General features: G+C 37.3%; 1 protein-coding gene and 1 long non-coding RNA gene across 3 annotated transcripts in view; one reads left to right on the top strand and one right to left on the bottom strand.

Annotated features, from left to right (window-relative positions):
* The window catches only part of LOC117187737, an 89,582-nt gene extending 77,272 nt beyond the window's left edge, over positions 1-12,310 (bottom strand). For both annotated transcript variants that reach the window (XR_004472336.1, XR_004472337.1), the window contains exons 1-2: positions 11,190-12,310; positions 10,995-11,094 (exon numbers count right to left, since the gene is read on the bottom strand). This is a non-coding gene — a long non-coding RNA (uncharacterized LOC117187737). The remainder of the gene's footprint in view (positions 1-10,994; positions 11,095-11,189) is intronic.
* Positions 1-12,548, top strand: part of LOC108159179 — a 49,757-nt gene that overhangs the window by 13,271 nt on the left and 23,938 nt on the right. The window contains exon 2 of the mRNA XM_017292228.2: positions 1,427-1,892. Coding sequence (XP_017147717.1) covers positions 1,751-1,892 — 142 coding nt within the window. The 5' untranslated portion in view covers positions 1,427-1,750. The remainder of the gene's footprint in view (positions 1-1,426; positions 1,893-12,548) is intronic.

Genomic DNA, 12,548 nt, shown 5'->3' with positions numbered 1-12,548 from the left:
CACACGTGTGTGTTTTTCTTCTCAGTTGCCAAAAGGGCTAAAAGGAAGGGGGTCCTAACTGCGGAACAATTACACTCCAAGGAGTAATTCCAACCGAAATGTATTCAATTGATTTTATTTTGAAAGTCCTTTAAAATAAAAAACTAATTAAAGTTTTGTTACAGTAATATTTTGATATATATATGTATATTTTATATATATTTTAGATATTCTTTTATCCGATTATATTTCACTTTGATTTGATTTATTTGCCTTATATTTAAAGCACTAATCACAAAAATATTTTAGTGCTATAATTTAATTATGTTTGCAAATGGATTTTCAATATTAAACATTTTTTTAATCGTGATTGATTTATTTTTTTATTGCAATATAACGTTTAAATTTATTTAATTTTAATTTTTAATTCAAAAAAAATACATCAAAAATAAGTAAATAAATAAAAAAGTAAATGATAAAGAACAAAATAAATAAATACATCAAAAATAATTAAATAAATAAATAATAAATGATAAAGAACAAAATAAATACATAAAAAATAATTAAATAAATAAATAATAGATGATAAAGAACAAAATAAATAAATACAAACACTAATAAATAAATATGTACATAAAAAATAGTAAATAAATTAAACATATATATATCTAATTTAATATGTTATTTTACTGTCATTTTATAGTTTATTTAATTTTGAATTATTTATTTTTAATTTATTTAATTTTCAATTATTTAATTTAATACTTAATTTATTAATGATTTATTTATTTTTTATGTATTTATTTATGGATATTTGTATTAATTTTTTTTGGTATCATTGATTATTTATTTATTTTTTATGTATTTATTTATTATTTAATAATTTTTTATGTATTTTTGTATTTACTTATTTATTATGTATTTATTTGGGATTCGATTTTCTTCCATTTTCAATTGGAATTGGAATTACTTCACACAACTTCAACAAAACATAGAATCCACACACATTCCCACATCCATCTCCATCTCCTTCTACCCCCCCATCCTCCCACTGTTCCCGCCTCTCAATTGCATTTCGCATTTGAAATTCTGACGATTCTGGCATGAAAATTCCACTTTGTAATTAAGGAAACTTGATTGAACACGTTCCCGAATGTGTCCGTGTATGTGTCCGTATGTATGTGTATGTAGATGGAGATGCAGATTTCCCCCAAGCATTTCCCCGAATCTGCTCCACTTGATGCACTTTACACCACCAAAATATATATATGGATCGTTGGAGAGGGCGAAGAGGCGAGTCCCCTCTCGTCCTCTCGTCCCTGATTCAATTTGCAATTCGAATATGTTTGCTACATCATGTGGCATGTTCTGTTCCCCTTTGGTTGCATAAATGAAAACTAATTCGTGAAAATGTTTTTCTTGTTTCCCCCCCCCATTTTCCTTTCAGTGGCGTATGTCAGCGAATGGTGGAAAAAATCGAATCCGTATTGAAAAGCCGAGCAAATCCGTGGGGAAAAGATGAGTAAAACAAGCGAAAATAACAACACGAACACAGAACAGCGGACAGCGGATCCTCCATTGGGAAACAACTTATGAGAAACACTGGAAAAACACTGGGAAAACCCTCCCCCCAGAAAAACATAAAAACTGATTGAAAAACCAAACGAAAAGAAAGAAAAGCGAAAGTGCAAATAAAAGACAACAGTTAAAAGGTAATAAAAAAAAGGAGTACAACAGCAAAGTTTGGAAACTGGAAAAATACACCTGGAAAATGGATAGGGATAGTTTTTCCTCTGTTCTTACGGGCCAACGGCAAGCGCCGCTGGCCCTCCTCCTGGCTGTGGCCACTGCCGCTCTGATGCTCTTCCAGGATGCGGTCGAGGCCGAACAGCATCCGGCAACCGCCGATGAAGGTAAGTGCTGTCCCTTTCTTCTCTTTCTATTTTTGTTAGCCTCCCAAAAGTTCTCCTAAATGTACAGTTGCTCTCGCGGTAGCAGCTCAAGTGGAAAAAGAGAAAATAGAAATGAAACCACTATGGGATACCCTGTAAAGGGGCTTCCATCTCCAAAAGACAGTTAGAAAATCACCCAAAGAACGTATCATTTAGATTCCGAGTGTATAATCGATAGATAAAGATAAAGATAAAGATAAAGATCATACAATAATTATTTATAGATCTACAAAGTTTGATTCCCGGAACTTATCGCCTTTATTACGAATATAATGATACCAAAAAGAGGTGTAGAATAAACCCAGAAATAATAAATAAATAAATAATAATAAAATATGAAAATATTTGATTTAATAATATTTAATATTTCATGTTTGAAATAAATATTTTATTAAATTAAATATTTTCACATTTCGGTTAAATTTATTTCCTTGATTTATTCTATTCTTTATATTTTAGTCTTTGGTCTTTATTTAGTCTTATATTTAGTCTTTATTATATATTTTAGAAGATATAAAATATGAAATTATTTGATTTAATAATATTTAATATTTCATGTTTAAAATAAATATTTGATTAAATTAAATATTTTCATATTTCGTTTAAATTTATTACCTTGATTTATTCTATTCTTTATATTTTAGTCTTTAGTCTTTATTATATATTTTAGAAGATTTAAAATATGAAAATATTTGATTTAATAATATTTAATATTTCATGTTTAAAATGAATATTTGATTAAATTAAATATTTTCATATTTCGTTTAAATTTATTACCTTGATTTATTCTATTCTTTATATTTTAGTATTTATTATATATTTTAGAAGATTTAAAATATGACAATTTTGATTTAATAATATTTAATATTTCGTGTTTAAAATAAATATTTATTTAAATTAAATATTTTCACATTTCGGTTAAATTTATTTCCTTGATTTATTCTATTCTTTATATTTTATTCCCTTTATTTTTTCTTTATATATTTCCTACAGCTTGAATTTTTTATATTTATTTTTAAGTATTTTATATTTATTTTCATGTTATTTATGTTTAAATCTATTTAATCTATTTATTTGAAATATGGCTATAGAGAACAAACCCCTTTGCTCGAAAATTACTGGGTATAAAAAAATAAAAACAACAAAAAGAAGAACAAAACTAATTTTGAAATTGCGTGAAAACCTCAATTGAAATATAAACAGCAGCATTAACCGTAACCGCACAAAAATGAGCGGTCGAAAATATTTTGAATTTAATGCAGGGTTGTTGCAACAAAAACAACAGCAGAAGCCACAGCAACAGCAACAAAAACAACAATAATTTAGATATTAACACTTTGGCATGCAAGGGGCATGGAGGTGGTGGGGGGTAGGGGTCTCGATTCTCCAGACTCGGAATTCCAATTAAAGAATTTAATGAAATGAATTTTCATTCGAAACTAAAGGATCAAATATACCACACGAGGGGTTTTATAATTACATTTCATGGACGTTCAAAAGGGGAAATTAGAGAACACATCAGCAAGGGTTTTGTTGTTTCGTTTGTCCCCAAAACCCCGAACCGAACCTCAAGCTATGATTGTGTTTAGTTTTTTTTTTTTACCATTAGAGTTTACCTAATGGAAGGCGTAACCTCTCCAGGGCCAAACATTAACATCTGGCATCCGAAAACTCAAACACATTCGTTCTCCGTCATTCATTCGCTCAGTGATTCCAGGGTTAATTGCAAAGGGAAATGGAAAATAGAAAACAGAAAAACAGAAAAACAGACAGAAATGTTGTTTTCATTTTTTGACTCGGGATGTAATTGAAAACAGGAAAACAGTAAAGGGAAAAGGTTCAAATGTCACTGCTGCTGATGGAAAACCTTGAGAAATGGTTGGAGCACTGGCAACGATAGAAGAGTGACTAAAACTAGTTAATCGAAGACCTTAAAATATCACTAATAAATATGCATATATGTATGTTTTTTTTATAAATAAATACGTTTTATCAAAATAAGAAATAAGTATATTGTTCGTGTAAAACATCCCCTTTAAAAATCTCATAAAAATTGTAGTTCTGCCCATAAAATTGCAGCATGTGGTAATGATGTCACAGTTGAGGGAACTCCCTCTCGCCTCGTCACCCCTCGTCACACCATCCCCCCCCCTCCTCATCGAACAACCAATCATCATTATTGTCATCGTCATCAGAGGGGTGTCGCACAGCCCGAAAATGTGATTTAAATTCGATTATTCTCAATTATTTTGTTAGATTCAATTCATTTTCAGTTTTCGCGGAGTCACTATCCTCCCTCTATCCTCTATCCTATATCCTATACATATATAGAGAAAACAGTTTTTCTGTTCTAATTTTGGTTCATGTTTTTATTGGTTCACTTGAGTGGTTTTCGGTCTCCGCCGTGACTCCCCCGACGGAGAGCAACGCGACGTTGCATTTGTTTGATTGAAATTGATTTTGTCCGCCTGCTGCGGCGGGAGGGGTATGGGCTGGGATCTGTCCCCCCTCCCCGTCCCAAAGGCAGAGCCAGAGTCCGGAGTCCGTATCTAACAGTATTTTCAAGTACTTCTGCCTGTTACGCTCCACTCCCCCACCCTCCCCCCTCTACGCTCACTTGACTCTGTAATAAAGATTAAATTCTCTCAGTGGGAGAATCGAGTATGGCAGGACTGTTCGGTCTCTCATTGGCTCTCATTGAGGGGCAGAGGCAAGGAGTGGGGGGGGGGAAGTCTCTTGCTCGCTAAGTGCTTTCAGATGCTGTTGCCGCCGCTGTTGCCTGTTCTAAGGGTAATCCTCTTTGTAATCCGCCCTCGAAAGTACATCCATTGGGGGGGGAATGGGAATGGGAATGCCAATCCATAAGATTTGACTTATTTATAACACCATTTCGAATGATTACAATCTCAATTGTAAAAGATAGAATGCACTTGTTCCCCCAAGAGGCTCTCCCACACACACACAAAAACTATTCCACCATTCCCTCCCTCTGTCTCCTTTTTCTCCGCTACTGTTCAAAAGAAAAAAGGTCAAAGGGTCCTTAACGAGGTCCTTACATACATATATCTAATCAAATATTCAACGGATAAACGGCAGACCGTGATTTCATGGCTGCGATAAGCAAATATCTGCCATTCCACCAACAAATTACTTGTTAACAAGTGCATTTTAATGTTCCAACGTTTTTGGCCAAATTGTGGCAGTGGCAGTGCCATGTGTGTGTGTGTGTGTGTGCCACAGGGGTTGCCATACCATCGAGTGGCCACAACTGGCATTCATGTGTGAGGCTTATGGCATGAACAAAGCAAAAAAAAAAAAAAAAAAAACCATAACCATCTAAAAACAAGCCTACAAATGACCCAACGCCCCTCCCTCGCTCCCTCGCTGTTGGCCAATTGGCATGGAAAATTGTGAAATGGTTTTTGTGCTTTGTGGCCCTTTCTCCTGCCACCTGCAGCACTGCCACTGCCACAGCTGCCTCTGCCTCTGCCTCTGCCTTTGGCTCAATTTCTATGTAATTTGAACATGCAAACCGTTTGATGGCGCGACTTTTGGCCAAAACAATGCGCTAGTTGCGGCAGCTAGTGAGCGAGGGTGGCTAATACATCTGCTAGATCTATGGATTATAATTATTCCAGGAAAAAATAAGTATATTCCAGAATTAAAAAATTAATTAATAATTAAATTGTTTAAAAAACATATAAATATATAAATTATTTGTATTCACCTTAAAATTCTATAAAAATAATTACGAAACTCCAAAATGTTCCAGGAGTGGCAGACTACCATCGTTTCAATGGGATTTTCAAACAGCAAAAAAATTAAACATTTTCACAAATTTCATATATGTAAAAATGAAGACTTTTCGAGGTTTTCACATAGAAGAAAACTCAATGAAAACCGTTTGACATTTCCCGTCGCCTCGAATCAATTCAATTTGATTCGTTTTGATTTTCCGTCTAATTTGAAAATAATCAAAATCCATTGAAATTTTCCACCCAGATTAAAGTGTTAAAAAAGTTAAAAAAGTGGTTAAAAAAAACATATAAATATTAAAATAATACAAATAAATCCCCTTAAAATTCTATAAAAATAATTACGAAACTCCAAAATGTTCCAGGAGTGGCAGACTACCATCGTTTCAATGGGATTTTCAAACAGCAAAAAAATTAAACATTTTCACAAATTTCATATATGTAAAAATTAAGACTTTTCGAGGTTTTCCCATAGAAGAAAACTTAATGAAAACCGTTTGACATTTCCCGTCGCCTCGGAATTAATTCAATTTGATTTGTTTTGATTTTCCGTTTAATTTGAAAATAATACAAAATACATTCAATTTTTCCACCCATTCAAGATTAAAGTGTTAATTTTCTAATTTCAAATCTAATTGAATGTCGAAATTTCCCAATTTTCAATTGAACGAACAGGGGGGCGGGGGTGGAAGTGATATGAATGCAAAGAAAGGTCAAAAAGTGCTTTGAATAAATTATAATCCCTAAAAGAAAAAACCAGAAAAAAAACGTAAAAAGATGTTGTCGAGGGGATGAGGAGGGGGGGGGGGGGGGGAATCGGGAAGAGGTCTACCGGTCGTTCGGTCGCAGATGTTTTGACGCAGAAATAATCCATTAATTCAATAAATGTATTTCTGGGGATTTTTGTCTGTTTCCCTTCCCTTTCCTCCCTCCCCCATCCACTCAGCACTCCACTCTTTTTTTTTTTGTTTTTGTTTTGTTTGAAAGTCAAATATTTGCACAATAATTTGTGGAAAAATGTAGAAATGCTGGTGTTATAGGAGCCGACCCCGCATTCGTATCTATAGCCGTATCCCTGATCCGTGGGGGCAGCATCTGTTGATGAAATCAAAACCAATGCCCAAAAAAACACCCCCCGCCCCCACCCCCTCCCCTGTCAGGAGAGATGAGGCTAAGCGTTCGGGCAAATACTGGTACGGTACGAGTCCTTTTTCCTATCATTCGGAAAACATCCTACGATGGCCCGCTGCTCATTTTAATCTTTGATTTTTCCCCGAATATATTGGCATGACGCCGACGGAGGGAGGGGGGCAGGGAGGCTAAGCACACAAACATGGAAGCTGCAGGAAAAACATGGAAAATACTTGAAAAATTACTCACCCGCAACGCGGAAGAGCACGGCAGCAGTTGGGATAGAATGAATGAAAATGTGTGCGGAAAAACCAGGCAAAACACAAACACACATACATTTTTAAGCAAATACACATATGCACCGCCGCCGCAGCAGGCAGCAGCAGGCAGCAGGCAGCAGTGGCATCAACAGGGGGCAACAGAAGGCGAGGTGGCAGGCAGCAAAGGCCACAGAAGGCACGAATCAATGGGCTCAAAATATTAAACCGTTCGAGTTTCCCCCCCCGCCCGCACACATGGCAAACAAGGGGGGGGGGGGGGGGGCACGTCCATGTCGAGGTCCACTCGTCCTGCATTCTGTGGATGCTGATTCCGATTTTTACTCGAGATTTTTCCTGTTTTATGTGGCTGTGGCGGCCGCCTTTTCGATTTGTAAATTGGCACTCAATGAATCAATGAATTTCGCTTCGCTTCGATTTCGTTTTAGTTTTTATTCTCCTCTGCGGCCGCAATTGAGAGCGAGGGTAGAGTGAAAAGTTCTAGCAAAAGAGAGAGGCAGAGGGAGAGCGATGTTTGAGTGGATTTTCTGTCCACTCTTCTGCCCAAATCCTTCCATTAAATTCATAATTTTTTCCAGTTTGTCTATTTCCCTGCTCTGAGCCATCTCCAACTTTTCTTTCCGCCCTTTTCCTCATATGCTTTTGGCCTCATTTTCATCACTTTTGACGTTGTAAGCCGTCTGGCCCGCACCGTACCCCACATTCGATCTCGAACCGAATGGATGCTCTCATATTTTGTTTTTGTGGAGATTTTTCAGCGGATTTTTTCCCCTGTAATGTACTTGACCCAGTCCTTTGGGGGGGGGGACTAGTCTCTGTGGTGCATGCCACTCACACTAGTCTCTGCGGCCTGCCTCGCAGACCTTCTGCCACAATAAACTGCTAAAAGTGCAGTCGCCGTGTGTCTCTCGGTCTCCATCTGGGCCTTCGGGTTGTCTGTAGCCCTGACTGTGGATTTGAGAGAAGTGTCCTTTCGTCCTTTTTTTTTTTGTTCAGGGTTGGGGGTGCGGTATGTTTGTGTGTGTGCGCGCCTCTGTGGCATGCTCCATTTATGCGCTGATATACGAAATTATGCTGAAATCACGTTCCCACACAGCAGGGAATGCAAGGAGAAGGGGGTTCCACCACACACACAGCAGGACGGCAGGACGGCAGGAAAAAGAGTGGGGAGGGGGCAAACACAGAAGGGGAGGAGAGCCCTAGAAGTGCGAGTGGGTTAGTGGATAAGAGCTTCACTTTCCGCGCTCTGCTGCATGGGAAAATCTCTGGCAAAGGAGCTCTAAAGAAAAGTGCTTCCTGCATAAGCGATTTTCCGCCTTCCCACATTCTCTCTCTCTCTCTCTCTCTCTCTCTCGCCCTTTCCTTTGATGTTTTTTCCTTGTTTATTTTATACATATGTATATATTATTATTTTCTGGTATTTTTAACCATTTTCATTGTTTTTCCAGCATGGACATGGCCAAGAAAAATCCCTAGTTTCCTTTCCTTTAACTTTGTGGAAAAACAATAATAATCCCTTGATCGATAGCCCTCCCTCTTGTGTTATTTTTTTTGGTAATTTAGGAAAATTATGTGTCATGAAAATCCAAATCGGGAAATGGAAAACTAATTGGATACACACAGTGGGAAACACTTCAATAAATTTTTAGTGCCTTGGCGGGGGTGGTTATTGGTGGGAATCTTTAAGAAGAACATGAAAATATCCTGCAAATAGAGGAGAAATTTATCAGAGATATTCATAGAAATAGCCGAATGATTAAAAAGAGAAATCACTTTCTTCAGCTAAAAACCTAGGAATTGAGCTTCTTTTATTTATAAATATAAACATATATGATAGAAGAATGGTATTCTTGGGGATAGGTAATACAATATATCTAAGGAATATAAAGTTTAAGGATCTCTCATGAGAGATCACAGAATGTGAGAGGGCAAGCCATTCAAATGGCAAATAAATAAAGATTTATTCTTGAAATGTGATAAAATTGTTTGAAGGTTAATATCATCCTCTCTTCTCCCTTCCCAATGAAACACAAAACCAATCGCATTAAAGCGTTGAATTTGATCTAAAATCAATTGGTGAATCTTTATGGATGCCATGCCTCTTCAAAGAGCTCTAAAGAGCTAGAGAGAGAGAGAGAGAGATTCGGAGTCACGTGTCCCCGCATTTCCATCACAATGGTAGCTGTGAATGTGAATGTGAATGTGAGTACCATTCATATCCATTCCCCATCCATTCCATCCATCTATCGAATGATGAGGCCAATCAGTAGACAATTTTATTGCTGTGCCACAATTTCTCTTGGCCTGTCGTTTGGAGTCACTTATGTTCTACCTTCGTTTTGGGCCCAATGATAAATGGTGGGCGTGCTGGTGGAAATCACCAGAGAAATCACCTCTCTGTCTCTCTCTTGCTCCCCACTCTGGGTGAGGGGGAATGACATGGCAAGTGACATGGCCAAAAATCAAATCATTGTCGAGAGTCCTTCGCCGAATCGCTTTTCTCTCAAAATTAACTCGAAAAAAGGAAAAAGGATGCTCTCGAAATAATGGAGATTTATCAATCGCATTATCCAGCCATCAATCTTGTCGAGAAAACTGATAGATGAGCCATTATCTGACAAATTATCTGTCAGAGAAACAGAGCGACACAGATGGAGAGCAAGAGAGAGAGAGTATGATGAGAGAGAGAGAGAGAGAGAGAGAGAGAGCGCACGTGTGTTGGATGAGGTTTACAAATTAGAGACATTTCCTACCCATAAATATGCTCGGTTTTTCCCCAAGGCGATTGATGGGTGGTCTCTAAACAATAAGACTGCTGCTTCCTTTCTCTATCTCTCTGTCTCTCTTTCTCCCCTCCTCCCTCTCTTCATTTATCTCCCGCTTTTGAAGAGTGCATTTTATGAGACGCCAAGCATGAATATGCTTGAATATTCATGAATAACGCTTGACAATATACGAATAATTTACAAATTAGTTGCGCTCCCCCCCTGTCCACTGTCCCCTGTCCCGTGTCCTATCTTTGCCCTGCCCCGCCCCCACCGCCTTAATTTGTTAATGAAGTTATCAACGATTCAAGCTAGTTTTCCGGCCCCCCCTCTCCACAGTTTTCCCCAGTTTTCATTTGCATATCTGCGTTGCCGTTGCCGTCGCCGTCGCCGTTGCAGAGAGACGTTGTTTATGGATCTTTATAATCTGCTTTTATAGTTTGTTTACTTAATTTTTTGTGTTGCTTTTTTGACATTTTGCTCCAAATTAAAAGAAAAAAACCCCGAGACTAAGGCAATATTTTACTAGAAGGAAAGGGAGAGGGAGTTGGGCAGCCACTGGGTGGGGGAGTGGTGGCAGACAGGCGCTGACGTATAAATATACCGCCCCCCCCCCCTCCCCCATCTAGCTCCAAAAGCAACAAAAATTAAAACGAAAAAAAACTTTGGAGCGGAAGTGGCTGTGCGCCGCCAAAAATGGGAGGGAGATGAAAAACCCGAATGCAATAAAAACAAAAATAATAATACGAACCAAAAAGAACAAACAAAAAATTGTGATATTGCTGTTCCAGTTTTTCTAGCGGTTCGAGGAGGAAAATATAAAAGTGAAATGGTGAAAATCCAGCAAAAATATGCACATGAAATTTAGTTTCAATTCCACATAAATCGGTAGGGCTTAAAGCTGTCAACGAGCCAGAGAGATAGAGAGAGGAGGAGGGGGAGGTGGGAGCCTTGAAAATTGCAAAAGGAATTGGCTAGGAGAAAAAGAGAGAGAGAGAGAGAGCGTGTGACAAAGTGTACATATATATATGGGACGAGGTGTTCCAAGAGAGTGCTCTCTCAATAGTTGTTTTGGGAGAAAAATTCTGGCTGGATTTTTAAAATATTGTATGGAAAATGTATGGAACTACGTACATACGTGTGCCAGGAAAAGCTTTTTCTTCATCCAGTTTCGCTTCACTTTTTGCGATGTGTGGCAACAAAATTGTCTTCGTTGTATAACAATGTATTACACCTGAAAAAATGGGAAAAAATCGTTTTTGCATAAAACTTTGTATAAAAATATACATATTCAACAAAAATAAAACAAAATTGTGTGAAACTATTTACATTTTTCGCTTTCGCTTTCGTTTTGGGAAATATGCAGCCTTGCTCCTTTTTGCTCTACTGATCCTCCTTCTTTCCCTTCACTACACTTTTTCCACTTTTTTCGGCTTTGCTTCTCATTCTTTCACTTGTATACTGCTTTCTTTTGCGACGCTTTTCTTCCTTCTCACATATTTCGCTTTCATATACACTCGAAAAAAATTTGGTGAAATTTGATTTTATATAACACTGTATAACACTCGACAAAAAGGTAAAAATGTTTATAATATTCATTTACTGATATTCCAGTATTGCTTTTTCTAGTTCCTACTGTTTTACCATCTCTTCAATTGCACTTGTACTGCACTTCACTTGCACTGCACTTCACTTGCACTTCACTTCTCCCACCCTTGCTTCCTCTCTCATTTTATGCTGCTTCCTTTTCCTTCGCTTTGCTTCCATGATGGCCATATCGCTTTCATATGCATAACACTCGAAAAAAATTGTGCGAAATTTGATTTTATGCAATATTTTGTGTAACATTATATAAAACGCGAAAAAAAAACGTAGAAATTGTTTATATTTTTCATTTCTTGGAATTCGTTACTCATTTTCCAGCCTTGCTTTGTCCAGTTCCTACTGCTCTTCCATCACTTCACTTGCACTGCACTTCACTTGCACTTGCACTGCACTTCACTTCACTTCACCACTGCTTTTCATACTGCTTCCTCTTTCCGCTTTCCTTTTTGCACACACATTTCAGGCTATCTGCGGCTCCGTTCACTTTTTGCGCTCCATCTCTGCATTCCCTCCTTTTTGATCTGCTGCTGATTTGAAAACATTATTATAGGATTATTAATCACTTATATGCAAAAAAGCATTCGCATTATTGATTTAATTGCGCAAATAATTTATTCCGTGTACTGGCCAGGCGTCACAGCTTAAAGCATACAGCAGCTAAGGGCGTCACAGCTTAAAACGTACAGAGGGCAAGCAACTTTTCTTTTGTTTAACGAGAAATGCCGTCGGCGAAAATGTTTCTAATATTTTGTGCAATATTTATTGCATTTTTCTAAAGTTTTCCTTTTTTCACCTTTTTTGCACCAACACTCGCGTGACCGAACCGACCGCTGCCCTCTGAGATTTTTTTTCGCGAACTGAGCGTGAGGCGTCGGCGCTCTGCTTTTAAAAGAATCGGCTCACCTGATCGACTTCCAAAAAGAGCGACTTGTGGAGAGAGTGGGAGTAGCAAGTGCAGAGCACTCATTTACCTATGTTGTCAATCAATTGTTTTAACAGAGCTGTAACGTAAATGTAAATGCTCTGTTTATGTTAATTAATTAATTATATGTGTAAAATCATTAACATTTGCCTTTATTAACA

The sequence above is a fragment of the Drosophila miranda genome, chromosome 3, assembly GCF_003369915.1.
Source record: "Drosophila miranda strain MSH22 chromosome 3, D.miranda_PacBio2.1, whole genome shotgun sequence".
Taxonomy (NCBI): Eukaryota; Metazoa; Arthropoda; class Insecta; order Diptera; family Drosophilidae; genus Drosophila; species Drosophila miranda.
This window is presented reverse-complemented; position numbering and strand designations above follow the sequence as displayed.